Source organism: Ursus americanus, chromosome 24 (genome assembly GCF_024610735.1).
Source record: "Ursus americanus isolate L20-20 chromosome 24, mUrsAme1.1.p, whole genome shotgun sequence".
In the NCBI taxonomy this organism is placed as follows: Eukaryota; Metazoa; Chordata; class Mammalia; order Carnivora; family Ursidae; genus Ursus; species Ursus americanus.
The window spans coordinates 37809563-37836745 of record NC_142150.1 but is presented as its reverse complement, the minus strand read 5'-3'; the positions used below and the strand labels follow the sequence as shown (position 1 = coordinate 37836745).

General features: G+C 61.9%; 2 protein-coding genes across 9 annotated transcripts in view; both read right to left on the bottom strand.

The window, feature by feature from the left end:
* Positions 1–10356, bottom strand: part of MYRF (myelin regulatory factor) — a 33256-nt gene extending 22900 nt beyond the window's left edge. For all 4 annotated transcript variants that reach the window (XM_087854945.1, XM_045786826.2, XM_045786827.2 and 1 more), the window contains exon 1: positions 10198–10356. In XM_087854945.1, coding sequence (XP_087711071.1) covers positions 10198–10243 — 46 coding nt within the window. In that variant the 5' untranslated portion in view covers positions 10244–10356. The remainder of the gene's footprint in view (positions 1–10197) is intronic.
* Positions 10357–15153: 4797 nt separating this feature from the next.
* DAGLA (diacylglycerol lipase alpha) overlaps positions 15154–27183 on the bottom strand; it is a 61455-nt gene continuing 49425 nt past the window's right edge. For all 5 annotated transcript variants that reach the window (XM_045786821.2, XM_045786824.2, XM_045786823.2 and 2 more), the window contains 11 exons: positions 26454–26607; positions 25932–26015; positions 25749–25826; positions 24743–24823; positions 23776–23918; positions 23390–23458; positions 22981–23053; positions 21534–21730; positions 20671–20800; positions 19979–20163; positions 15154–18686 (listed from right to left, as the gene is read on the bottom strand). In XM_045786821.2, coding sequence (XP_045642777.1) covers positions 17726–18686; positions 19979–20163; positions 20671–20800; positions 21534–21730; positions 22981–23053; positions 23390–23458; positions 23776–23918; positions 24743–24823; positions 25749–25826; positions 25932–26015; positions 26454–26607 — 2155 coding nt within the window. In that variant the 3' untranslated portion in view covers positions 15154–17725. The remainder of the gene's footprint in view (positions 18687–19978; positions 20164–20670; positions 20801–21533; positions 21731–22980; positions 23054–23389; positions 23459–23775; positions 23919–24742; positions 24824–25748; positions 25827–25931; positions 26016–26453; positions 26608–27183) is intronic.

Here is a 27183-nt window from a genome sequence, read left to right as displayed (position 1 = left end):
CAGGCACAGGGGCCTGACTCCAAGGGGGAAGGTGTGGTTGGTGGTTGATGAGACTTCCTGGCCATTCTGGGCTGCCCCACCTTATGGGCTGTGGCGGTGGGGGGGGCGGCGCTCAGGGGATAGGGAGGGAGGGAGCACTGGAGCATTAACAGCCAGCCCCCCAACCCCCGCCCCCCTGCTGCTGAAGCCGCAGGTTTTTGAGACTGAACTTGGAATCTATGGTGAATGATGGGGTGATGGAGTCATGGTGTTGCTATTTATAATAGGCCAGGCCCCCTCCTCCCTTCCTTCCCCTCCTCTGGCCAGGAGCACTCCTAATCACCCCTAATCCTCCTGCCCACCTCCCTTGGGATAGGGGGGCCTCAGGCAGAGGCATCCTGGGAGACCCTAACGAGAACCAGATGTGGTTTAGGGGAGGAGAGACCCTCCCGTGCCAGGGGCCGGGAGGACGGGAGGACAGCGGAGGGAGGAGGGAACCACTGGGGCGGGGTGGGGAAGATGTCTGAGGTTTGGGGAGTTGGTGGGCCTCTTGAGGAACACAGAGCCCACATCTTCTCCTCTTCTGGGACCCCACAAGTCCTGCCTGATGTTCTCCCCACGCGGCTCAGCCTAAGGGGTCCGGCCACCAGGCAGATGCCCCCAGACTGTCCCAGAAAACACACTGGAAACTTCTAATCAAACATTCGGGAGGACAGGGTGGGGGTGGGGGCTTGCCGGAGCCCAGAGATTCCTGAGGCTGGGGCAGAGCCCCCAGGAACCCAGGAGGAAGGCATCAGCACACTTTTGGGGGTCCCTTCTCACCGACTGCTCCCAGAAAGAGCTCTGGAACGTCCTTGAGCCAACAACAGATACCTTCCAGGCAGGAAGCTGAGCCTCCAAGATCTCCCTGAGCGGTGGGGAGGCTGCCCAAGGTCCCACAGTCAGAAAGTGGCACCACCAGGTCACAAACCACCATCCCAGCCCTCCCCCCACAAACCCTTCCACAACTTCCCGTTGCTCAGGATAACCACAACCCTCCTGGAGGTCCACGGCAGCCCCCCGGCCCACCTCCTCCAGCCTCCTCTCCTAACCCGTTCCCTCCCCGCAACTCTCCCCATCCTGGAGCCTTTGCATATGCTGTTCCCTCTGCTGGAGGAAGCCCATCCCTATTCGCTGGGCTTACAGGTAAGTTTCTCAGAGAGGCGCCCTCTGACTCCCATTCCCGTGACTGGCGGCCTCCTTTCTACTTTCTCATCCGGTTACTTACGCGGCTGCCCAGCACAGACCTCACAGGTGGGTGGAGGGTCTGTCCACTGCCCACCCACTGCCCACAGCTCACTCACTGAGTAGTCACTCTGTACCAACATTTATATGGCCCATATTTAACTCCCATAACAACAAACAACAACCCTACAGGAGAGGTGGTCTGCTCGTTCCCCATTTTACAGAAGGAGCAGGCTCAGGAAGGATAAATGCCTTGCCCAAAGTTTACACGTGTGGGGCCCGGGATAGGAGTCCGGCCCTGTTCTGCCTCTCCGGGGTATAAGCATTTAAGCATACAGTAGGCACACAATAAATGTTCACGGAACGAATAAGCAAAGTGGCACGCAGAACACTAGAACCAGGCCTGCCTGGGTCTGGGGACCTCCCTCTGGCTGTGTTATGGTCAGGGTCCAGGGCTAGACAGGGCCCCTCCAGGTACCGCCCCTGCCCTGCTGGGCTATGCGCCCCAGCTGCTCCTCATTAATTAGGGCCTTTATTACCTGTTTTTAACAGGAGCCAGACACTGTCTTGTCCCAGGCAGGATGGGATGGGGGCTACGGAGAGGAAGCCCCCTCCCCTCTTCTCTCCTCCTCCCTTTAAGGCCACCCAGCTGGGCAGAAGAAGAACCAAAGGGATACAAGCCAGGTGCAGGATGAGGGCGGGTGGGGGCCCAGGTGGTCCTCCACCCTGGACCCCTCCCTTCCCCCTCCTCATGCTCATGACCACCCCCCCCACCAGCTGTGGCCGCTGGCTGAGTCTGGGCCATTGTCCCAGGGAACGGGGGAGGGTGGGGACCCGGCACAGTGGGAGGCTTGTGCCCTGCCCACACCTCCCCCCTACCCGTCAATGGGGCACTTGTCAATTCATGTCCCAAACATGGCGGAAATCCCGTCGGCCACGTGGCTGTGGGCAGGGGAGGCCAGGGCCTAAGGATGCTGGCCAGGCCTAGCTGATCAGAACCTGGGGCTGACAGGGTCCAGGGCCCAAGCCTGTTCCCCCATTCTGCCCTGGGGGTCCACCCCAGGCATCTGACTCTGAGGGCACCCTGGCTCCAGGCCATGGTCAGGGGACTGCCCACCCTAGCACCCCCATGATGCCCTCAGGGACTCCTAGGGTCAAGAGGCCTAGCAACGGATGTGGCCCCCCCCATTGCTATGTGACCCTTGGCAAGTGACCTGACCTCCCTGCGCCTCAGCTTCCTTCTCTGTCAAGTGAAGCAGGGATCCCTCCATCACGGAGCGGTCGTGAGTCTTCAGTGAGATGGCAGGAAAGCTCCTCACCCCCAGAGGCCATTCCTCAAATAACATTCATTGCTGTTTCCAGCTCTCTTGGGGCTCCCCTCTCCTCTCCTGCCCAGGCTGTACCCCTCTCCCCCATGCCTCTCCATCTGACTGCATATCTGCTCCAGAGAGCCTCTGAGGGGGCCTCCGGTCTTCTCCTGAGTCCCTCTGATGCATGACCGGCGCCATGCTAATATCCTGGCACACACACAGCAAAGTCCGGCCTCCAGGCCTTGGCTATCGCCCCCCCACGCCAGCGGGTAAGCCTGTGACTACCTCCCCGCTCTGGCAGCCCCTCCTCGATCTCCTCAATCAAGTGGGCCCCCAGTGCCGTCGCTTATTTCCCAAAATTGCCTGAGCTACTCGACATGCTCCAAGCTAGTCCACTCTGGGACAGGGCACAATATGGCTCCCACCTCCTTTGGCTTGAACTTTCTATCTTTATTAATATGATCTGTGATTAATGTAGTAACTGCTAGCCGTCCCCGCTTCAGGCTTCAACTTGTGACCAGACTTTCTCATTCAAAACACTTTCTGGTCAGACCCTTGACTTTGCAAGCTATCCTCTGCATCTCTGCATCAAGTCCCCAGTTAGCCTGGGGCTGAATGACAAGGATATGGCTCCTAAGTCATTGCCATCAGGTCCTTAAATCAGACCCACGGTTGCCTTTATTCCCTCTCAATTTCTTGCCCAAAACGCAAAAGAACCCCATCTCCTCCAGGGGACCTGGAGTCTTCGGCCACCCCTGGGCTATAGCTATGCCCTCCCCTAGACCCCACACAGCTATCTGTCCTCGGGTCGACACAAGGCTGAAGTCACAGCCCCAAGAGGCTCCAAGTCAGGTCCAACAGAACAGCCCAGAAGCCGCAACGTGTTCTGTGGGGACCCACACTAGTCCCCAGCCCTGACTCTACGCCTACCCGATGGCCGCATCCCTCTTGTGCAGGGACCAGGGCAGGCAGGCTGCAGAAGGTCCTCCCCACAGGGGCAGAGTAGAGACCCTGCAGCTTGGGGTGGGCGCGTCCCTACCAGGGTTACCCACGTCCGACGTCCGTCTGTATTCACACACCAGCATGTCCCCCTGACACGTGCGCGTACACAAGGGCACAATTCCACTGACAAACACATGATCGTGCACGTACACACACACAGGACACTGACACGTGTCCTCATTCATGTACTCATTCATTCGAGCAATTACTGAACATATGCCATGTGTCAGGCACGATGCTTGGCTCTGGATCTATTGTAATGAACAAAACAAAACCTCCTGCCCATGAGGAGTTGACGTTCTGGAGGCAGAGTCCGGTGACAAGATAGAGGGGGAAAACCCCAGATTGAGAAGGTAACAAATGCTATGGAGAAAGCAGAGAGAGGGGGCGGGGGTGGCAGGAGAGCAGGGATGAGTTGCAGTTTAATAGGATAGTCAGGGAGGGTCTCACTGAGAAGAGATGGGAAGGCGGTGAGCCACAGGAATATCTGGGAAGAGCATTCCAGGCAGCGGGGAGCCAGTGCAAAGGCCCTGAGGTATGAGCATGCCTGTGCTTGTTCCCATGTTCCCATGTTCCCATATTCCCATGTCGTTACACCGCCCAGACTTGAACGCTCACTGAGCCAACGGCAGGCCCAGCCCAACCGCCCTTTTGATGATCGGGTCTAATTGGAGCCAGCTCCAATACCCAACTCAGTGTCGCAGACCCCCAGCTACCCCCACCCCAGGCTGCAGACCCCACAAGGGAGAACCACAGAGGGAGAAGAGAGCTCAGGGACTGAGATGGTGAAGAGGAGAGTGAGGGAAGACCCCGAGGGAGCAAGCGTCCCCAAATTCCACAGACGGACAGAGGCTATGGCTGTACCTTTTGAGGGCTGGAGGGACCCAGGTCAGAGGCAGGCAGGGCTCTCCCACTGATGCGGCCCGGAGACAGGCGGAGGACAGGATGCCCTGGGGCCTCCAAAGGCCAGGCCAGTGGAGCCTCTGGACCCAACTGCACCCCCCCCCAAGCCGGAGTTTTGCCCTTCCCTCCCCTCCTCCTCCAGCCCTTGGCACTCCAGGGGTCTCACAGCTCACATCACACAGCCCACAGCCTTGACCATCTGAGTGAGGACTCTGAGGCCCGGAGAGGTCAAGGGGCTGAATGGAAGTCACCCAGGCCAGCCATCCGTGGTGGATCGGGACCCTCGGCACTCGAGAGGCCCTGTCCCTGCCCTACTCTAGGCTGGCACCCAACTGTGACAGGAGCCCCAGGGTCCCACTCCGGCCCTGCTGTGGCAGCCCTGAGTGAGCCGGACACATCACCTCCCTCTCCTGCCTCAGCACTTCCCTCTTGGAAATGAGACACCACCGGGACTTCACAGAGCCCCGAGACTCCCAGGAGGCAACTTCTGCAAAAACCTCTGGCCTGGGTGTGGCAAAGACAAAGGACAGTCAGCCCCTTCCCCCCTGCTGCCAGCCCGAGGCAGAGTTCCCCAGCTGGAAGCAGCAGGACCGCAGGAAGCTGGGTCCCTGCCTCCAGAGCGCAGCCCATAAGGCTCTTGGTTTCCCCCCATCCTTGGCATAAGCGGCCCAGAGAGTGTGAGGGGCTTTTCCAAAGCACACAGCACCAGCCACAGGCCCCAGCCCGAGGTGGGGCACTGACCTACCCCGTGGATCAATACAACCTCAAAGTGGGGGGCAGCATACCAGCGGCGAGCCTGGCGAACTAGGCTGTGCGTGCCCCGCGGGACAATAATCACCGTCCAGGCGGACAGTTCTGGACCGTCACCGTACCAGGCACTTTCCAGGCCTTCCAACACCCAGTTTACGCAATCCCCGCAGAAACCCTGAGAAGTGGGTACTAGCTACAACTGTATTCCCACTTCAAGGATGAGAAAGTGGAGGCACGAAGAAGCGCAGAGATCCGCCCAAGAGAGGGGCCGTGGGCAGGCAGCAGGGCTCACACTCCGGCGAGTGCACAGGCCCTGACACATCCCACACCTGCCCCCAACCCAGGGGGGCAACGCACACCCAGTGGCAGCAGGGGCTGAAGACTTTCACCAAGGAGAGGAGCCCCCCCCATACGCACACAGCCAGGCTGTGAGGGAAACTGAGGCCCAAAAGAGGGGACAGTGAGGAGGAAGAAGGCGGGAAGGAAGGGCAGGCAGCCTGGGTAGGGCAGGGCCACCCCTGGTTAATGATCCAGTTAATGATTTCTGCTCCCCGTTCTTATCAGAGGGCAAAGTCCAAGGGTAGCAGCCAATCAGCAGCCCTGCTGGGCTCTTACCCAGCAGCCTCAGCTGCCAGGGCCCCCCCAGTCCTGTAAGCCCTTGAGAGTCAGAGAGTGGGGGCCAGGTCCCCGGGAGGAGGCCATTCTGCCCAGAGCGACCTACCTGTCTTTCCCCCAAATACCCGGCTTGGCCCTGCCCAAGACCCCAGGGGGCACTCTGCCAAGGCCCCCAGACTCAGGAGAGGCGCTGAGGCAAGCAGGTTGGAGAGAGCCTGCTCCTCCCCCCCACCCCCCACCCCCGCACTGACCCCAGGCCCTCCCAGAGAGTTGGCTTCCTCGGGTGCACCCCCACCCCGCCTTTGTTCCCATAGCCATTGTTGCCTCCAGTGACCCTGAGAACGTTTCCTGCCCCCCCCAGCCCCATGCCTCCCTGTGCCCTGTGCTGGGTGTTGGGGACATGGGGATGAGTCAGACCCCCCACTACTATTTCCCCTCCGGCTGGACTCAGGACCCGGGGAGGAAGAGCTGGGACAGGACCCCTCCAGAAGGCACCCCATCTCATCTTCTCGACAGTCAGGGGTCCAGCTGCCTCCCTCATCCTCCTCCTTGGTGCACCACAGACAGACAGACAGACAGACAGGCTGCCATGGGGCACGGTGCCATGGAATCACACACCCCAACTCAGCCCCAGACCAGGGTGGGCATCCCCTCCCAAGAATCGTTAGGTGGCCTCCCCCTGTGGCCTCCTCCTGCCCCCCGGCTCCCCCAGGCCACTCTTCCTCCCCCAAGGCCCTGGTGGCAGAGGACAGAGCTGGGGGCTTGGTGGCAGCTCTGGCTAACGCTGGCTAACTCCCTTCTCTCGGAGTCGTGGCCCCTGGGAAAGGGGGCCAGTGCCGGCCCTTCCCTCAAGTGGCTTTCAAATCAGGATCCCAGTGCTCTGGGGGCTGTGGGGAGCCCTGCCGCCCCACCCCCTGTGTATCAGGAGGCCATGAGTTTGCCTTTCTTTGGTGGCTACAAAAAATCTCATTGGAAGCCCCTGGTCTGGTCCAATCCACCGGCCTACCCCAGGAGGGGAAATGAGGCCAAAGCAGGGAAGTCACCAGCCCAAGCCACCCACCAGGTCTGGAAAGAGTGAACGCCCTGGTGAGGCTCCAGAGGCCAAGCGGAGATCCCCCCACCTCTCAGTGGCCTTTTCACCACCTGCTGGAAGCCCAGGTCCCCTAGGTCTCTAAGGCTTCCCCCACAACAGCTGCTTTCTTGGGGGAAGAGGGGCGCACTGCTCACTCAAGCCCCAGGTACCCCTGGAACCAGGGGTCAGTACCTGCCACCTCCCATGCTCTAAAACGGCCCTTGTTCCCAGGGCTGGGAGACAAGGCTCTCAAATCCGAAGGCACCATCAAGACCTTCTCTGCCACCCCCTCCTGTCTCACAAGTAAGGAAAAGGGGTTCAGAGAGGGTGACAGCTCAGCACAGGGTCACAAAGCTCTCGGCGGCAGGACCCGAGCCTGCACCGGAACCTCTAAGGTTCTGTCGGGCTCCTCTGATGCCGTCTTGCCCCTGTCCCTGACCGGGCTCCGGGAATCCAAGGCCCCAGCCAATCAAGATGCTGAGGAGTGTAGCTGCCACCACGACCCTGTTACCTGCTGGGAGCCAGTGCATCCTGCCTGGAGGGTCCCCTCTCTGCAGGCCCTGTGCCCGCAGATCCAGGCGGCCGGAGCCTCCTTCTAGGGGATTAGCAGGGCGGTCACGGGGGCCCGGCTGTACCAGCCTCGAGGGGGCCGCCCTGTCCCAGCCTCCCACCCGAGGCCCAAAGCGCCTTAGCCCCCAGCCCACCACCCCGGGGTGGGGCCCAGGCTGGCCCACTGCACAAGCAGGACCCAGGACATAGGCCTGGTGTTCCTAGAGAGTGGGCCATGGCAGACAAAGGGTCCTGACCGCCCCTGCCCTTCAGCAAAGCCTTTTTCCATCTCCAGCCCAGAGCTGAAGGCATAGACCCTGCCCCAGTCCCCCCTGTCCACGGGGAGTGACCAAGGCCAAGTGAGGACCAGAATGAGAACTCAGGTTCCAGCCCCAAGCGCTAAGAGTTCAGGAACAACATAGCCACTTGCACAACACTCACTTGCTTTCACACTTACACTCATGAGCACACTGAGGCCTGGCCCTGAGGTCCCCCCCACACCACTGCACACCTGCTCCCCGCCAGGCTCTCCCCTCCCAAGTGGCCCCAGAGACTCCTAGCCCTCAGCGCCAGTCCACTTTCCCGCTCATCTCAGGCTCTGGGAACACTTCTCCAGCCCCTGGCTCCCTCCACCCGCCTCAGCGGGCAGCCCCACACCCCCCCCTGCTCCCCACAGACATTCTTGAGTCTCCTCTTATCTCTCTGGAGGGAGCAGCACAGCCTCCCCGCCAGGCCAGCCGCATGGCTGAGCTGTGGCGTCAGCCCCCACCCCCCACCCACGGCCAGGAGGGAAAGTTTGGCTCAGGAGATGGGGAGCATGGGCCAGCCAGGCCCACCGCTCTGCCTGAGGTGAAGGGTCCTGGGGGAGGACGCAGGGGGACATCTGCAGGAAGCAAGGGGGGCCTGGCCCATAGGTCGTCCTGGGTATCTAGTGGGCTCAGGGCAGCCCCAAAATAGTACCCTTTCCCTCCTTCCCAGGGGCCCCCAGCCCCCATAAGGCCCCTGGAGGGTTCGTAAAGGATGAACAGTGTCGAGGGAGAACCAGAGCACCTGGGACTGATGGGGGGACTGCCTAAGATCCTCACATGGCCCAACTACCTAGGAATCAACCATTTAATTTAGTCCAAGCCTGATTTCTTGGGGTCTGGATCTGCTGGGGTGTCCAGAATCCCAAAGTGAGGAGGCCTGAGGCTAGAAGATGCCCTTACCTATTCAGCAAGCAGGAGCAGACACAGGCGGCTACCGCCCAAGTCACAGAAAGGGAGACACTGAGGCAAAGGAAGGCCTTCCTCTCTCCCTCCTGGACTCCAAAGGCATCTGGGTCTTACGCTTGAAACTGGGGCCGTGATCCACCGCCCGGAGCCCAACAGCCCCAGCAGAGGGGTGCCCCATGGATCACCCCGTCCCCAGGGGCAGGTTCACACTGAGGAGTAGGCTGTGGGCTTAGGGCCTGGGGAAAGAGGGTGGGGACAGAGGCTTGGCTACCCAAGCTGGTGGACAGAAGCACAAGAGGGGCCAGAGGGGCTGGCGAGATGTTCTAGGGAGGCTCTGAGAAGCAGAGTGGGCTGGGAGATGTCAGCCTGCGCCTCTGCCTCCCCTTCCCACGCTCTGTCCCATTCCTCCAGAATCCAGCACCCTGGAGGAGGGGGAAAGACCTGGAGGAGGGGCAGGGCTACCCAGGAAAAGGGGAGGGGAGTCTGCGGGATGTAGGAGCGGACCTCCAAAACCACAGTGCGTGTGTTGGGGGGTGGGGAGCAGGGGTAGAAGAAAACACTATAGATTGTGTGTAGATGTCTAGATCCCAACCCTGGGCAGGGTCCTGTCAGGGTTGAGGTAAGGGGGTGAGGTCACTCCTGGTGTAGGGGGCAACAGCCAGAGGGGGCATAGCTCCAGGCACAGGTGTGGGTGGAATAGCCCTGAGGAGACTCAGAGGGCTAGCAGGATGCAGGTCACCACTTTCGGAGGGTCTCAGAGTATGGAGCTGGCTGGCAGCAGGGATGCTGACTTTGAGAAGGTTCTAGCCCAGGGAAAGCATTTCAGGGTGGGGGGGAATCCAGCCCATGGAGGAATGCTGGGGAGGGGTTCCAAGGCCTGAGTGAGGGAGAGGTAGCTGCTTCAAGGGGAATTTCAGCCTTGGGGGAGGGAGCAGCCTTGCAGGAGGTGGGTGACAATCTTGAAGGGGGTCCTAGTCTCAGGCAAGCACAGTGGGGAGGTTTCAGGCAAGCACAGCTCCTAGGAGTCAGGCTGGGGGTAGGGTGTCTACCTGAAAAAGTCTGCCTGAGTCTTTAGGCAAGGGGCCCGACCTCTGGAAGGCATGCTGGGGGGCTGGGGAGCCAGACTAAGAGGCATGGAAGACTGTAGAAGGCATGCTGGGGTCCCGGCCTCAAAGGAGGTCCGGGAGTCTGGGTCTGTATGAGGTCCCAGGGAAGCAGAGCAGAGGGTCCCCAAACTCCCGAAGTGCACTAGGAGTGGGAGGCGTCAGGTTTTAAGGGAGACTTTAGGTCCTGGAAGGCATGACGAAGGAGCAGGCATGGAAGGGGAGCCAGCTCCAAGGAAGCTGTGTGGCGGGGGGAAGGGGAGGGGGTGCCCAACTTTGGCAGAGGGGGGCAGTAACCTCCAGGAGACTCTCAGCCCTGGGAGCCAGCCGGGAGGCCAGAGGAAGCTTTCTGAGGAGCCCCAGCGTGGTCGAGGCACAGTTGGGGGTCCCAGTCCCCGGGGAGATCGGCTGGGGGTCCCCAGCACAGGGGGGGTCGCCGCCGCCCCCCCGCCCCCGGCCGGCCCGCGGTCCCTCACCTTCGAAGAAGCGCTGCAGCGCCTCGGTCTCGTCCACCACCTCCATGTCCGGCCTGCCCGGCGCGCGCTCCGCCGCGGCCCGCTACAGCCCGGCCCGGGGGCGCGGCATCGCTGGCGCGGCCCGCGCCACAGTCCCGGCTCGGCTCCGGCTACGGTCGCGCCCGGCCCGCCGGCGCGCTCGCCCCTCGCGCGGCGCTGGCCCGGCCCCCGCCCGCCCCCCGAGCCCCGCCCGCCGCGCCCAGCGCCCCCTGCCGGCCCGGCCCGCGCTGCCGCTCCTTCAGGCGGCGCTGGGCGCGGGGCGACTTCCCGGGCGGGGGGGGGGGGGGGCGCGGGGGGGGGGGTCACCGTGGGGTTGGGGCCGGGGTCCGCGGCCACGCCCGGCCCCGCGGTCCTCGCCCTCCCGTTGGGCAGGGGAGGGTCAGCAGGCTTCTGAATCAGCTTCTCGGGCCAAACCTCAGAAGACACCCCCCATTTCCTCCCTCGGCCCCCCGACCTCAGCAAGAATAGCAGCCCACATCTGGTGAACAGCCTGGCACTGAGGACTTCACAGTGTTACGTCATCTAACCCTGGCAGGTAGCCCACCGAAGACGTACTACTACTACTACGTGCATTTTGTTCTGAAGCAGGCGGCTCGGGCTCCGCGATGAGCAGTCCTGTCTGACGGAGGGCTGTCCGGTAACTTTCCCTGATGACGGGAGTGTTCTCTGGGCGACTGGGTGATCCAGGAGGGCAGCCACTAGCCACACGTGGCTATCGAGCACTTGAAATGGGGCTGGTGAGGCTGAGGAACTGACTTTTCAATTTTATTTCATTTTCAGTAGTTCAAGTGTATACAGCCACGTGCTGCTACGATATTGGACAGCACAGGTCGAAGGCTTTCAAGGTAATCGGGGTCAAAGCCAGCCTTCAGAGCCAGATCCTGGCGGACCCGGAAAAGCAGCCTCTCGGTCACCGTCTCCCTGTGTGGTAGTGTGAGGCCCACTGGTTCTACTTCCTATCCTAGTGTGTCCGGACTAAACCCACCATCCCCGTCCCTCTGTCTCTACCTGGGGAGCGCCTCCTCGTCTCTGTTTCTCCAACTGCACTGCCTCTGTCCTCACTGATGGCCTCTAGAACTTCCCAAATCACTCTTTTCTTTTCTTTTTCAAGATTTTATTTGTTTGAGAAAGAGGGGTAGATGGAGAGGGAGAAGCAGACTCCCCTCGGAGCAGGGAGCCCGACATGGGGCTCAAACCCAGGACCCTGAGATCATGACCTGAGCCTAAGGCAGATGCTTAACCAGCTGAGCCACCCAGGTGCCCCTCAAATCACTCTTTTTAAAACGTCAAGCGGATCACGTCATTCCTTTGCTAAAACCAGTAGTTTCCTGTCGTGTTCAAAACAAGATCTAAACCTCTTGTCCTGGTTTCCGAGGCCTTCTATGATCTGCCCCTGCCCGTACCACTGACTTCAGCTCCTCCTCTTCTCTCCACTGCTCACTAAGTCACAGCCCCCAAGGCCTCCCTGCCCTCACTCAAACACGCCAGGTGTACATCGGCCACCTACCCTTCCATCTGTCTACAGTGCTTGTCCCCGCAGGCCAGGTTCCTTCTCACTCATCACCTCTCTGACCACCCTACCTGAAGCAATTCCCCCTACCTGCCCTTCTTTCTCACCACGTAAAAGATTTTTACTTAGTGTTTGTGATTCTCCTTCTCGCACTCGATTGGAAGCCCTGTGAGGGTGAGAGATTTTTTTCAGGCCTGGTCGTTGCCGCGGCTTTGACACCAAGAACACTAGCTGGGACACAGTACGTTCTCAGTAAATATACATGGAATGAATGGACAATGGCATCTTCACATGGCAGAATCCTAGATCTCTGAAACTGTGGAAGCAGAGAGTTCTGGAATCTCTGACCTGGTGAATCATCTCACTTCGGACTGGTGCTGCTCCCAGCCTCTCCGGATCCTCAGACACAGCCAGTCAGAACTGGAACACTGATCCCACCCGACCACTGTTTAACAGATGATGAGACTGGGACTGAGACCCCAGGCCCGGAGGGGCGGGAGGACCACCCCCGCCAGCTGAGAGGGAGCCACGCTGCCCGCCAGTGGCCCCCTGAGGAGAGCGTGAGGGGCGAGCCGGGCTGCTCAGTGGGCATGGGGGTGAGAGCCTGCGAAGCTGCTCCCACCCAGGCAGCCCTCCCCTTCCTCGGGGGCCAGCCACGGGGGAGGGGCGGCCGGGGCCTGAGCCCCAGATGTGGCCCAGTCAGCAGGCCCACGGTGGCCCACCGAGGAGGGTCAATGCCACAACAGTTCTGGGGCTGGGGGAGGGGGCGCCCAGGCCGGCGGGCGCCTCACAATGAGGTTCTGTCCCTCCAGGGGCCGCTCTCGGAGCTGTTGCTCCTAGATATATAGAATGGGGTTTTGCTGGAGGCCCCAGCTGTGTGTGCGGACGGTGCTCCCCCCGCAGGGGCCGGGCTGAGAAGGGGGGAGAGGGCCACACTGAGATGCCTATTCTTTTCCAGCTGATACACCCCAGAGGTTTTTTTGCCCTCTGCAGCCTCCCTTAAGACAATTGTTATTCTCTGCTCTGCCCCCTCCCCCACCCGGTCAGGCCTGCCTGCGGACAAAGTAGACACCCGCCTACGCCATGTGATTTTTTAAAATGAATTTATTTTAGGAGTTGCCTGGGACCAGCTGGAAAACTAGCTCCTTTATAAGCCTCCACCTACCCACAGGTCTTTCCACCATATTCCACATGGTGCTGAAATGTCCACCATCTGAGGGCCATCGTGATGAGCTCAGCATTGTCCTTGTATGGGTCATCAAAGGAGTGAGATATGCATAGTTTGTCCCCAACACCCCAACTCCTCAAGTTGGATCATTACGCCTCTGGGGTGGCCTTGAACTTGGATGGGGTGGGATGTAGCTTCTTGTTCATCCTGCGGGAGCTGGCCTGGCTAAGGGGGTTCTGGCCCTACCATCTCCCCTGGTCCCCTAGGCCACTGACCAAAGAAGCAACTGCCCCAGAGGTTCCTATCCCTGGGCCGGGGGAGAGGAGTGGCTAAAGCCCCAGACTCGGGGGCTCAGCCAAAAGTCGATGCTGCCACCCCCAAAGTCTGTAATGAAGCCTGTCTGGGACAGGGCGGCGGCTAGGACTGGTAAGGGAGCCCAAGGGAACCTTGCATAATCAGGACTTCAAGGGAGCCATCCGTAGAGGGGAGCCCGCCCCACCTGCACCCCCTGCCCCCACCAAGCCATAATGAGCGAGCAAGTTCATTCCTGGCCCAGCAGACGCAGCTGTTCCTGTGGTCATCTCAACCATCCTCCAGGGCCTGCCTAGGAGGACTCATCTGCAAATCAGCCTATTATTCCCGCCTTGCCTCTCGGGGCAGGTAAAATGTCACAAAGTGCTCAATAAATGCTGCTTGCTTCTATTCCAGACAGTTCCTGGTGCTCAGCATTGGCTGGTGAGTGACCGCAGGGCCAGAAGGAGGCAGCGCTGGGGAGAGGGAGGCAGGGACTGAGGGTAACTGGAGGAACAGAGTACCCAGCAGGAGCCCAGGCCCAGAGAGGGTGGGACCCATCAGCTGGCCAGATGGCCAGGCCTACCTGCTGCGGGACTTCTGACCCCCCATGGGCTCATACAGCCCCGGCACCCGCCCCTTTTGCAGAGGAAGGGAGGAAGGCCCAAGGGGTGGTGAGTGGGAACCCAGCATCGGTGAGGCTTCCCCAGACTTGGGTGAGAGGGGTGGGGGGAGGACAACCTCCCTCCCACCGTCCTCCCGACGGAGGTGGGCAGGGCCATCCACAGGGCCTGAGTGGGGATGGGAGGCACAGCTCTGCTCCAGCCCTTCCCAGAGTTGCCCCTCCTGAGAGCCCTTCCCCACACATTCTGACTGTGTGACCTTGGGCAAGTCACAGAACCTCTCTGGCCCCAGGTTGCTTCTGCTCCGCTAATTGGGCAGGATAGTTTGCAAACTCAGTGAGACCGAGTTTCTGAGGAAGACCCTTGGAAAACCAGAAAGCGAAGGTGGAGGCCAGAGTCCTCAGCTAGCAGGCTGGGATTCTGTCCCCACAGCCTGAGTCACCTTAAGCGGGTCTTTGCCTTTTGGAGCCTCTTCTGTTCCGAGAGGCTGGGGGAGCCAGGCACTGTTCTATCACCTTCCCCCAAAATCCACCAGGTGGGGTCCCTCCAGACTCAGGGCTGAGAAGGTGGGCAGTGTAGGGAATTGGAGGGTCAAGGTCAGGTCAAAGCTTGGCTGGCTCAGTGCCTGGGCCCCTCCGCTGGCACCCTGGGACTGGCTAGAGGAACAGCGCCACCTGCTGCGTGGAGGGAGTGGGCCTGCCCGGCGCTGACAGGTGCCCAACAAACCTGCCGCTCACCCCAAGTCCCGCAGCCGTCCCCCAGGCCTCACTGTCCTGGAGCCTGCATGCACTGGGGTCCCTGGGGTGGCCTGGCCAGCTATTTTGTACCCTCCTGAAAAGGCACTCAGCAAAGGTTTCCAGTGGCCCTCGCAGTTCAGTGCTACCCCACTGGGGGGCTTTAGCGGAGTCCTTCCCCCTCTGCTGTAGTTCCAAGTATTGGGGGGGAAGGGGTGGGAACTGTCAGACCAGTCTGGTACCTCACAAGCTGGCTCTGTGGTCTTGGGAAGCTTACTTACCCTCTCTGTGCCCCAGACCCCGCAGGGAGGAGAAAGGGACAGACAAGTCCCATCTTTTAAGGCCCTGATGAGGACATGAACACGGATGCCCCCCCCCCCCTGCTGTTCATCTGTCACAGGGGCAGGGCTCAACAAGGGACTGCCCCCATTGGTGTGGGGCTCTGAGGGTCTTCTCATCCCTCACTGTGGCTCAGAGTGTGGTCCTAGCAGCGCCAGCCAGTCTCCGAGGGCCCCTCCCACGCCTGGCCTCAGTAGCAGGCCCCCAGGCCCTCCCACCAGCTGGGAAGAGAGGTCACTCAAGGCGGCCAGCGTGGTTCTACGTCCAGTTTATACACAGCTCTATACAATATACAGAAACCTTTATATACAGATATATTTATAGAATAAGCTATATTAATTTGTCTCTCCTTTTTACAGCAATATTAGTTTGGATCTTTCATACAGGAAGTACAAAAAGTCACGGGAGAATGGCACGGACTGTGCCTGAGTGTCTGTGGGGCCCAGCTGCTCGCTACCGATTGCATATGGAGGTCGCCCAGGCCCCTGGGAGAAACGGGCCAGCTCACGGCTGGGAGTTTGTGCTGCGGTCTGGGGGATAGAGTGGGGGTGGGTCCGAGCCTAGCTGGGCTGAGGGGGGTGGCTCAGACCCCCCCAAGTGTGGTGTGGGGAGGAAGGGAGAGATGCTCAGCAGGCCCATTCCTGCAGGGGTGTGGCGGGGAGGGGGCAGGAAGGGGCGGGCTGACCCTGGGGCATCCAGGGCTGAGTCCGAGCCTGCCCCAGCCCCAAGTCTGTAACCCTGTGTGGCTGCAGCCTTGGGGGTGGGGAGTCTGTCCCTGATGGCTCAGTCCTGGGCATGGGTGGGTACCACACCCCCTCAGAGGTCCCAGGGCCCACCCTGGCGGAGGCGGAATTAAAAGGCCAGACACCAAGTCTTTCCCTGCAATTGGCTGAGGTGCTTGTTGGAACTTTACTCTGATTTACGATTTGTTTTTTTTTTAAACTCTAAGAGCCACTGATTCCATCTTGCTTCTGCTGGGTCCAGGCTCTGCCAGCCGTGGACCCCTCAGCAGGGGCGTCCTGGAGTCTTGCAAGGAGCGGGTGTCAGAGAGGGAGGGAGGCCCAGCTCCCCGGTCTCTGTCTCCATCTGTCAGGGGGGGCAGGGGTCCCAGAGCAGCATCCAGCCCAGTCCCAGCTGTGTGGGCCGGAGGTCAGGACACAGGCCCCAGATATCAGTGATCATGAGATTGGGGGGGGTGTCTTGGTCAGGGGAGTCTAGGAGCCCCGGAGAGGCCGTGGCGGGGGGGCCAGCATGGGGGAGTCTGCCTCCGAGGAGACGAAGGCACAAGCGGGCGGTCAGTGCCTGGGCACACACCAGTTTTCCAAACCCCGGGGTCAGAACAGCAGGTAGGACAAGGGGGATGGTAACGTCTGGAACTGAGCTCTTCCTATGCCCCCCCCCCCCCGCAGGCCTCCATCCTAGTCTGTTTCTGGGCGGGCTGGGAGGGGCAGCAAGCAGGAGGGGCAGGTAGGGCGGGGTGGGTGCCTCCGCAGCCCTGTCCTGGGGAGCGGCACACACTCATGCACATGCACACACGCCCCCCCCCAGGCCAGCATGCACAACCTCCCCACCCGGCTGCAGGGATGGGCGGCGCTCTCCAGCTCCCCCTTGCGTCCCCCACCCGGCAGGGAAGGAACCCTTCCGGCGTGGGCTGGGGAGGCCTCCAACTAAACGGGGATAGCCCCAGAGCCCCTGGCCCTCCTGCTCCCCCTTTAGCTGGGTCCCCCAATACCCCACGCTTGGTTCCACTTCCTGCCCACAGGACATTGCGGGTGGGAGGGAAGAGAAGCCCGCTGCCAGGAGAGCGCTCAGGCCAGTGAGGAGGGGGAACTGAGGGGAGCGGAGGCATGTTTGGTTTCAGATCCCAGGGCCCCCGAGAGGCTGCCCAGGTGTGCGACCGAGGTGATATAAAGGGGTTACGTGGGGCCCTCAAAGGAAGGGGGGTTTGGGGGTCCTCCTTCCCAGGGCACTGACTGCAGCCAGGGGTGGTCACATCCGTGCCTTCTGCCCTTCAAGTGGCCAGGATCCCTGGGGGTAGAAGGCAAGCCAGGAAGAAACAGGCAGATGCGGCAGGCCAGGGTGCCCAGGACCCACTGCCAAGGGATCGGCATGAGGGACACCAAGCAGAGAAGGGGTAGTCTTGACCCCACCCTCCTCCAGGCCCGTCCAGGCCCCCTCTAGGCCCGTGGCTGCCTTGGGCTCTGTGGAGATGGGCCCCCTCCTCTCCCTGCTCCGAACACATGATGCGGCTGGGGAGGGGGGCTTGGAAGCCCAGGAAACGTCCCGAGCTCAGCCCAGCGGCATCTGTAAACACACACAGTGCTGTGGGCCACCTTGGTGTGGGGTCACCCCAGGGGGCTGGCCACTAGGCACCAGATCTGGGGGGTGGCCAGGGCAGATGGCAGCCTGGACCACAGATGTGAGTATGTGGGGAGAGGGCTGCTCTCCATCTCGGCCCTGGGAGAGCAGCCAGACGGCTGTGCTGGGGAGTCGGCATGCCCACTGCCCATCCTGCGGGGGACAGTCAGGCTGAGAGGGCGCAGTGCTGCCCTGCCCACCTGGCAGGCTGCCCCAGGCTCCTCCCTGCTTCACACCCCTCCCCCATCTAGAGGACCTAGATCCCGGCCACCCGGCCACCCGGTGGTCCTAAGCTGAGGTAGGGCTGCGGACCCCCAGCTCAGCAGCAGTGCCCCATGCCTGAGGCTGAACTGGCCCCTCGGTGGGGGCCTCTCCTCAAAGCGGCCTGGCCCTGGGGGCAGCCACCAGGAGCCCGAGGGGCCACCTGCTCCAGCCTGGGCCTCAGCCGGCAGCCACTCCTGGGGTGCTAGCGCGCCGAGATGACCAGGTCGTCCTGCTTGGCCGGGCTGGCCCCGTGGCCGGTGGGGGTAGAAGTCCGGATCTTGTCCACTGCCAGGCACTCCTGGCTGCCGAGACCCGTGGGTGTCAGGTCCATGAGCTCGCCCGAGGAGCTGAGCGGGAAGGAGGGCGAGAGCGAGATCCCCGAGGAGGGGTCAGCTGAGCCGGCGAAGAGCCTTGGGGGCTTGGGCACCAGGTTGGGCTCAAACTGGGCGCGCAGCAGGATCTCTTGCTGGCTGGGGGACTTGGGGCCCTCGGCATAGTCGCTGGTGGGGCTCTCGGGCACCACCATGCAGTAGAGGTCCTGGAAGGAGCTGCTCTTACTGTCGAGGTTGAAGAGGCTGTCGATGAACTCGGCGAACTCCAGCACCTGAGGGCTGGGCGAGTCCCCCAGGCGCCCGTTGTGCAGGGCCAGCTCTCCCCCTGGGGCCGCCCCGCCGCCGCCGCCACCCCCCTCCTCCTCGTCCTCGTTGGCCGTGGCACTGGGGGGCCGCTCGGGGGTGACGCCCCCGCTGCCCAGGGCCGCCTCCAGGGGCTGCGTGTCCTGGGAGTGCTTGGACAGGCTGTCGGCCGCCAGCAGCTCGGTGCGCGAGCTCAGGGACGGGTTCTCCTCGGGAATGGCGGGGTCGATGTAGAAGAGGTGGCCCTCGTCCCGCTCCAGCACGGCGTGGAGGCTGGGCGAGCCGCGGATGCTGCGGAAGCCTGACGAGCGCCGGGAGTCGAAGCTGTACAGGGACTCGGTGTCCGACAGGCTCTCCATAGTGGCCAGCGGTGCCCGCCGGGCCTGCAGCTCCGCCGCCAGCCGCTCCTGGGTGGACAGCAGCAGCAGCTCCACGGGGTCCTGGCGGGCCGCTGTGGCCGCCGCCACCGGCGACAGCAGCCGCCCCTCCGAAAAGCCCTCCAGGCTCATCTCAGACTGGGACTTGCTCCTACAGAGGGCAGGGCAGGGGGGCGCCAGACTCAGGAGGGGCAGAGACTCTGGGGTGGGTCCCTCCCGCTCCTGGGGTGCAGGGAACTTGGGGAAGGGAGGAAGGGAGAGGTAATTTAGCGGGTTGTTCAACAAGGTGAGGCAGGGGCCCTCATTTTTAAAAAACAAGTCACAAGACCCCAAGCTAGAAGGCAAAAGGGCTGATGCTGTGGGGGGGGCACTGAAGGCCTAAGGCCCCGCTGGGAGCCCTAGGGTGCCCGGAGCGCTGCTGGGGCACTTGGCACCCACGGGAGCCTGGGACCCAGAGAGATGGACTGCCCCAGGTCACTCATGAGGCAATGGTGGGAAGGGAGAGAGGAGACGGGGGAGGGAGAAAGGGAGAGAGCACTGCCCAGAGCTGCCCCCACTGGTTCTCTCGCACCCTCAGGACCAGCTTCGCAGCCTCTCCTGGGACCACTTCCTTCCTCCCACTGTGGTTCCTCCCGCCTCTGCCATGGGTTAGAGCCCCCTCTGCTGGACTGACGGGGGAGTGGCAGGGGCGGGGCGGGGGGGGTTGCAGTTCCTCTGAACAGACATGGTCATGCAGCTGCCACAGGAAATGCACAAATGGTAGGGAGAGATGTCCAGGTGTCCCCACCAAGGGCCAGGAAGCGGCGACCACCCTTCGGAGCAGCCTCCTGTCCAAATCTGTGACCTGGCCCGGAAGTGTCCCAGAGAGGCAAGGAGATTCCCAGCCACCCTTTCAGAGCCAACCCCTGTAAGAGTGTGTGGGGCTCGGTCAGGGCGCAGGTGTGCTCACACACCCACCTGCACGGCTGCCCATCCTAGCAGCCCTTCCGTACGCGTGGCTCAGCGTCTGACTTGCTGTATGTCCTACACGTGAGTATGTCTGTGGGGCTCTCTGTGCGCTTGCAGTTACTGCTAGTGAACACGTATGCGTGTGCACGTGTGAGCATCACTACGGATACACCTGTGTGCGCGCGTGTAAGTGCACGGTATCCGTCTGTTTGGGCTAAATGGCTATGAGTGAATCTCTGTGCTTGTGGCCCCGGGTCTGCACATCCCTAGACGACCACTGTCCCAAGTGGGCTTCAGTGATGGCCAGCTAGGGGGCCACGGGAGCAGACCAGGAGACCCCGAGCGGAGGAGCAAGTTGGAGCCCTCCTGCGCATGTGAACACCTGTAGGCCCCATGCGTGGGGTACGCAGGCGCACAAGCATTCATGTGCTGGAACGCACTTGCGGCGCCCTCACGGACGCTCTGGGGCAGTGGGGCTGAGCAGGCAGGACTCACCTGACGCTGTTGTGGTGGTCTGGGGCGGGCAGCTCCAGGGCGAGGCCCGCAGGCATGGGTGGCCCCGTGGGCAGCGGCTGCTGTTGGAAGATGAGCTCGGGAGTCAAGTCCACCTCGGTGGGGCTCACCATGACCTTAGCAGCAGAGAGCAGGGCCGTCTTCCCCTTGTTGTAGTTCTCCAGCACCTGGGGACAGGTCGGGCAAGCTGGTGGCGGTGGTGGAGGAGTGACCATCACATGTGGGGGCGGGGCAGCAGGCCAGGCCTCTCAGGCCAGAGCCTCGTGGGGTTGGCCGGGCCCCACTCCTGCTCCCCCCCACCCCCAGCCCAGGTCCCTGCTCCACCAGGAAGGCCTGGGACTGGCCCTGCAATCACGCCTTGCCCCACAGAGGGGCCAGGCTGGCTCTCTCTTTCCCTATGGCCAGCCTTTCCACGGCCAGGTGACGGCTGAGGGTGCCCCCGCTCGGCTGTATGTCTGTAACGGGCCAGGTCCCTGGGAGTCTCCCAGACCCCTCCCCACCATGGGGCCCACATGACCGCGGGGACAGCAGGGGTGTGGAGACCAGAACAGGAGCTCTGACTCACTTCTCCGAGCGTCCGCACCCTTGCCTGTCATACGGGGACGGAGACCCAGGCCGCAGAGCACTGCGGGGCTCTGATGAGGCGTCATTGCCCAGGCTGCCCGGGGGCTCACCTTGTTGAGCCCCTCCATGACCACATAGGGGAGGTGCTCATGCAGCATGGCCGGTGAGATGATCACTTCATTGAAGGCCTTGTTGTCACCCCAGATGGCAAAGTACGTGGGCTCCTCTTGCTCACAGCAGCTGGGGGGCATGGGGGCCGGACGAAGCTGAGGGTGGGTGGCAGCCTGGCTCCGGCCTCCAGGTCCCTGGGCTCCCTGCTCGGGCCTCACCTGGAGCCCTTACCCTCCCCTCTCCCCCAGCCAGGAATGTGTATGCCAAATGGGCCTCAGCCACAGTCCCTACACAGCCTGCTACCTGCTCACGGCCTGGGGCACACCCGCTCAGCCCTGCGCCCCGCGCAAGGCCCTGCTCACAAGCCTTTTGTCACTGGGACGGAGGGTTCAGCCCCACCCTCTGAAAGAGCATGAAGTGGAAGAAGTCTACGTACTGCTGGCCCACTCCTCTCTCCCCCACTGCCCCACCCCTGCTCACAACTGCTGCCAACTAATCCCAGAGGGGATGCCACACAACTGAGGTGTGAGCTGGCCAGGGCCTCAGGGTGACCCCCCAAAGCATCCGCTTTTAAATGGACCACAAGTGGGGAGAACTACCCTGGGGGACACCAGGAAAGGCCTGACACTGGGAACAGAGGCTTGCACCATCAATAGAGGAGCCTGGGGTCCTGCTCTGGACTGTCTTTTGTTCCACTGCCAGGGCCCAAGACTAGGGCAACCCCCACCAGGAGTATCCTGGGCCACCATCTCCCTGCCTCTGCCCCCAGTCCCAGGGGCTGACTACGTCAAGTCAGCCCCATCCCCCATGTCCCTGGCCACTGCCACCCCCCAGCTGCCCCAGGGTCGCAGGCAGCACCTACCAGCACTGCTCTGCTGGGTGGTTGTGGACCACGTGGATGATGCGGCCGGGTGGGTAGAGAGGGGTGCTGGCTGACAGGGCGATGGTCAGGTCGCTGGGGTGGGTCCAGAGCCGTGTGCTGGCGAGGGTGGCCACCTCAACCTCCTCAGGCAGCTCCGACTTGGGGATACATTTGGTGGCCCCCACAATAATTCGCCACTGTGCAGGGGAGATGGGGACAGAGCTGAGCAGGGTTGGCTGGTGGGCAGCGGCAGAAGGGGCCACAGAAGGGCTCAGAAGGGGGCTCAGAGGTGACAGTGGGAGCTGCGATGGCCATGGGGCAGAGGCCTGAACAGTGCCCACCTAAAGAGGCAGTGGCTGAGGCATATGGTGGCCACGATGGCCAAAAAGATGCCAAGGAGAGATGACGTGACAGTATTAAATTTCAGGGCTAGAAAGGGGCTGGAAGGCTAGTCGACTGCTTATCCAGAGGATGGGGAAACAGCCCAGCAAAGGAAGGGACTTGTTCTAGGTCATGTCCCCAGTCAGAGACAGAGCAGACCCCGAAGTTCACTCCAGCTGCATCTAAGAGGCCTGGCCACATCTGGGTTGGCCCCCAGCCACCTGCCTCCTGGGCCTGACGAATGCGCAGGCCTGGGTCCGAGAGGAGCAGTTCTGCCTCCCAGGACCAGGCTCCTCCAGGCAGACATGGCCCCCTAAGGCTTTGCTGCCCTGCCCACCCTTGCCCCCTGGTGCCTGGCCCAGGGCCCTGCCTGCCAGAAGGTCATGGGCACCAAGGCTGGAACAGTCCAAACCGGGCAGAGATGATGAGCACGGTGGGCCCAGGGGTCAGAGAGGACATGCTGGTCCAGGTTGGCCCCTTCCTGCCTGTCTCGGGGTACCTGGCCACGGCACCCATGCCCGCCTGGCACGCTGAGGCCAGCTTGACACAGGACGAGCCCCCAGCGTGCTCGGACACCTGACAGGGATGAGGCAGGGCTGAGCCTCTCCTTAGCCCCAATGGAGCATCAGAACAAACTGCACCCAGACGCTCTCCGGTGGTGGCATCTGGACTCGTGAAGCCTGGGGAACCGCAGCAGGCTCGGCAGAGGCCTTCCTGTCACAAACTTGAAGCACCGAACCTCGGGCCTGCTTTTTCCTGACTTTAGGCAGCTCTGGCTGACGGGGCCAGAACTCAGGAGCCCTTGGTCCCAGTCCTGACAGCTTGCGTGAGCAAAAACAAGTCCCTTACCCACTCTGGGCCTCAGTTTCCCCCTCTGTACAAGGACAGGCCATGGGGGAGATGAGATGAGTGTGGAGGTGCTGAGAGTTTGATGGCCCAGGGTTCCCATGACACCAGCCGCAACTGGCCTGGCCTCACATGGCTGAGCCCTCTGGTGCTTTGTGCCAAGGGTCAGGCAGGTGCCCAGGGCCCAGCATGCCCAAGTCGGGGGTGGGGAGGGGCTCACTTTGGGCTTGGTGCTTCGCTGTAGGACGTCTAGGAGCTGTCTGCGGAAGCCTTCCAGCTGGGAGAGGCCGATCCTGGGGAAGGAAGCAAGCCGGGTATCAGCCTGGCCGGGCCAGGGACTGGGAGGGGTGTGGGGTGTGGGGGCAGAGGGGCAGGCACACGACAGCCGCAGGAAGGAGAACACCACGCCATCAGGATCATGGGGTGGGAGGGTGGGCAGGGGTGAGTCTGCAGCTCAGCAGGGCCTAGCCGGGGAAGGGAGGTCAGGCAGGGTGGGGCCACCTGTCCTCTCACTCTGGGGGCTCTGGGATTCCCGGGGGAGATGGGCATCTGAGGGAGAGGCCCCAAGGAGGCAGGAACAGCTGGCCAGGACAGTGGTGACAGGGAGCGACTTGTGACTTGCGACTCGCCTGGGGACAAGATCTTTGCCCAGAACCACAGCCGTCACAAATTCCTTGGAGTACTCCATGGCGTCCTCGCTGCAAAGGAAGCCAGGGGGTGCTAAGGCAGGGGTGGTGAGGGGGCCCTGCTCCAGCATTCCTGGGGTTAGTGTTTTGATACAAGGCCCTCCGGGGGGCCAAGCTGGGCTGCCTGCTCCCGGTCGTACCTTTCCTGCCAGTGAGGCTTTGCCAGGCCTAGATCCTGGGTCCGCCTGGCATTTAACCCAGCACCCCTCCCTCCACTTACCAGGCCATTTGCAGGCCTCCACGTGACCAGAAGCCAGACTGCCCAGGCCAGCTCCCAAGAGTTTAGCCCCCATCAACCCAAGCCAGCTCTCAGGCCCCAGGCTGCTCACCTCAGCAGGCCGCCTGGTGGGGAGTAGGCAAAGCACTTGAGGGTAGGGTACTGGGGGCGCAGCAAGAAGGAGAGGATGGCGGCGGTGCCTGCACCCAGGGAGTGGCCCACCACAATCAGGCCGTAGTGTTTGGTTCCTCGGCCCTGAAAACCGAGAGAATTCTGAGAACCCTGCCGCATGGACTGTCTGGACTAGCTAATACCAGGCAGGGAGAGGAAGAGCCAAGCTAGACTCACACAGAGCAACTCCTTGGGGAGACTCTTCTAATAAACTCCTACTCATCCTTCAAAACCTTGTTCAGAGTACCTCCTTGGAGAAGCCCTCCCTGATTTTCCGGGAGAGGCTTACTCCCTCCTAGACACCACATCTCTACTCACGAAGACCTTTATATATGGTGCTTACACTCTACTGTCATAGTGAACATTCTATGGAGAGTATCCTCTAGAATACCCATTTGTTCACCTGCCCCCGTTTCTGTGCCCCAACAAGTAGACGGGGTCTCCTGAGGCCAGGGACTGCTTGGCTTTGGGAAGGGTGGTTGGCCGCACCTTGGGGCTGCCTCCCCACGGAGCAGGCAGTGGGTAGGATCCAGATCACCCCCCCACAGCAACACCCTTCCTACGGACTCTAATTATTTTTCTTTGTTGTCTATTCTATATTTTGAAGCCCCTGCCCAGAACCATCTTTGTGCCTCCAGTGCCTGGCACAGAGCAGGTGCTCATAAGGGGGGGGGGCTAAGCAGGGAAGCCCAAGAAACGCTGGTACAAGAGAGGAAGAGGTCAGAGGGGGTGGGAGGGACCGAGCGAGTGAGGAGGGGGCTGGGAATCAGGCATCAAAGGAGAGTGTAGGAGCCTGACTTGTGGGGCGTAGGGGGGGGCTCCACCGTGCACACACCCTGCCCCCAGTGTTGCCTTGGGGGAGGCAGAGCTGGCACGGCCAGGGCCCAGGGGCAGGGAAAGTGCCTCACCAGGTCTCGCCCAAAGGCCTGGGATAGGACCATCTCCTGCTCCAGCTTCTTCTTGATGTATTCAGCCGAGAGGACCATTCCCTGGGTAAGGAGGAACAGAGGTGGGTGTCACGGGGTGGTAGGTCTTTTATCTTTTTTTTTTAAGATTTATTTATTTATTTTGAGAGAGAAAGAGAGAGTGAGCACGCAGTGGGGAGGGGCAGAAGGAGAGGGAGAGAGAGTCTTAAGCAGACTCTGTGCTGAGTGTGGAGCTAGACACAGGGCTTGGTCTCACAACCCTGAGATCACAACCTGAGCTGAAACCAAAAATCAGATGCTTGGGGCGCCTGGGTGGCTCAGTTGTTAAGCGTCTGCCTTCGGCTCAGGTCATGATTCCATGATCCCGGGGTTCTGGGATCGAGCCCCGTGTCCGGTTCCCTACTCAGTGGAGAGCCTTCCTGTCCCTCTCCCTTTGCCCCTCCCCCCTGTTCATGTGCGTGCTCTTTCTCTCTCTCTCTCAAATAAATAACAGCTTTAAAAAAAAAAAAAGGTTAAAAAAAACAATCAGAGCCTTAACCGACTGTACCACCTAGGCGTCCCAGGGGGGAGGTCTTTTAGAGACCAGCCCAACTGGTGACTGGAAACTCACCAATCCTGTCCCAACCATTTCCCCTTTGGCCCTCCTAACCACCCGGCTGTGGGGGCTGGTGGAGACTTTACCACATCACTTCCATTTCACAGACGACAAAACTGTGGCTCAGAAGAGTTGTATGTCTTATAGAAACCAATCCCTTCCCAGCTGCCTCTTCAGGCTCTTCTGGGACAGGATCTGTACCAGGAAGGACTGTGGGGCTCCCGGTGGGTAGGCCACAGTGGACCTTCTAGATGAATCCACGCTCCTCTGACCCATGTCTCCCCGGGGGCCCAGCAAGGAAGGGAGAGCCCCCACCCCAACAGCAGGACAGGTGTGTGTGCTGGTAGGGGAGGAGAGAAAGCAAGGGGCCTCAGCGCTCAGAAGGAAGAGTACCTTGTGTCCCAGCCAGGTGCCGTGGTGCCCCTCCACGGGGAGGCGCTCAGCGTCCCCAGTCAGGTCTGTCAGGGCATCCTTGTGGAGAGAGAGGACAGGTGAGGGCTGGGGGAGGACAGGGAGGGGGAGGTGGGCACCGCTCAGGGGCTGTAAGGGGTGGGCTGGGAGCCGCAGGCAGCCTACCTTGGGGGAAAGGGTTCCCCGGATACTGATGACCACCTTCTTCTTGTCATGGTCTACGGCCACGTAGAAGGGGGTCTCATAGACCTAGGATAAGGGGGGCTCATGAGCCAAATGGCCCTGGGATGGGGACAGACTCAGGGAGTGACCTAAGCAGGTCTCCTGGACAAGGAACCAGCTCCCTGGGCCCCCGCATGGCTGCCGGGGCTCCCTCCAGGCTCCCCCCAGCTCAGGCAGCCTGAGTGCTGCTGTCCTGCCAGCAGAGTCTAGAGCGACCGCTGTCCCCTCCCCAGGGCCTCGCAGCTGAGTCCCTCCATCCCTTCCCCCAGGGGGCTGAGCCAAGAGGCCCCAGCGCTGGGTGTGGGGTTGGGGCCCACTTCCTAGCCCCAGAGGGGGTGCGGGCCAGGCTGCAGGGCGGGGAGAGGGTCCAGCTGGGGGGGCAGGCCCAGCCCCGCCTGTCACTGCAGCCCGCTGAGGACAGAGGCTGGGGGGGACGCTGCGCACGGGCCCAGCGTGGCTGCTCACCGCATCGTGGCAGGACGTGTACACGATGTCCACCGCGGTCATGTTCTCGTCCAGGAAGTGGCGCCGGATGGCAATGGCATTGCAGCCACAGCAGTTGTCCTCCTCGATGGTGACTCCTGGGGCAAAGCGGGGCCGCGCGGGACACAGGCAGCACCTGGCGGGGGGTAGCCGGGGGCTCAGAGACCCGGAGAGCGACTGTCCCTGCCAGCCTCTCCGGTACCTCCCTCGGGCACTCCCATGGTCCTCACCGTACTCGGCCTCAGGGCGGCAGGGGCCCCGGTGGGCCTCTCCCTCTCCCCGCAATGCTCTCCCTGCCTCACCCCTAGGTTGCTCTTCCCTCACTGGCAGCCTCCCTGGGCTCGGCCTCGGCCGTAGCTACGCTCTTCTTGCTAGCTCCTCACCCGTCTCCGGTGTTCAACGCCGCCTCTGAGCTGCCGGCCTGGGCACTCAGGGGGGATCCTCAGTCCCACCCTTCCGGGCCCCAGGCCCCGCGAGCTCACGTGCTTCCTGAGTCCCCCACGCCCGGCTGCTCCTTGCCCAACCCCCTACTTGGAGCTGGCCTCAGGTCCCCTCCCCACCTCACGTCCCGCAGCCTGTCACTCGGCACATCAGCTCACTCTGGCTTCAAATGACAGCAGACTCCGACCACTTTCCCTCGTGCCTTCCACCCCTTCCACCATTATCTCTGCCTCAAAACGTCATGGTGGCCTCCTGACCGGTCTCCCTCATC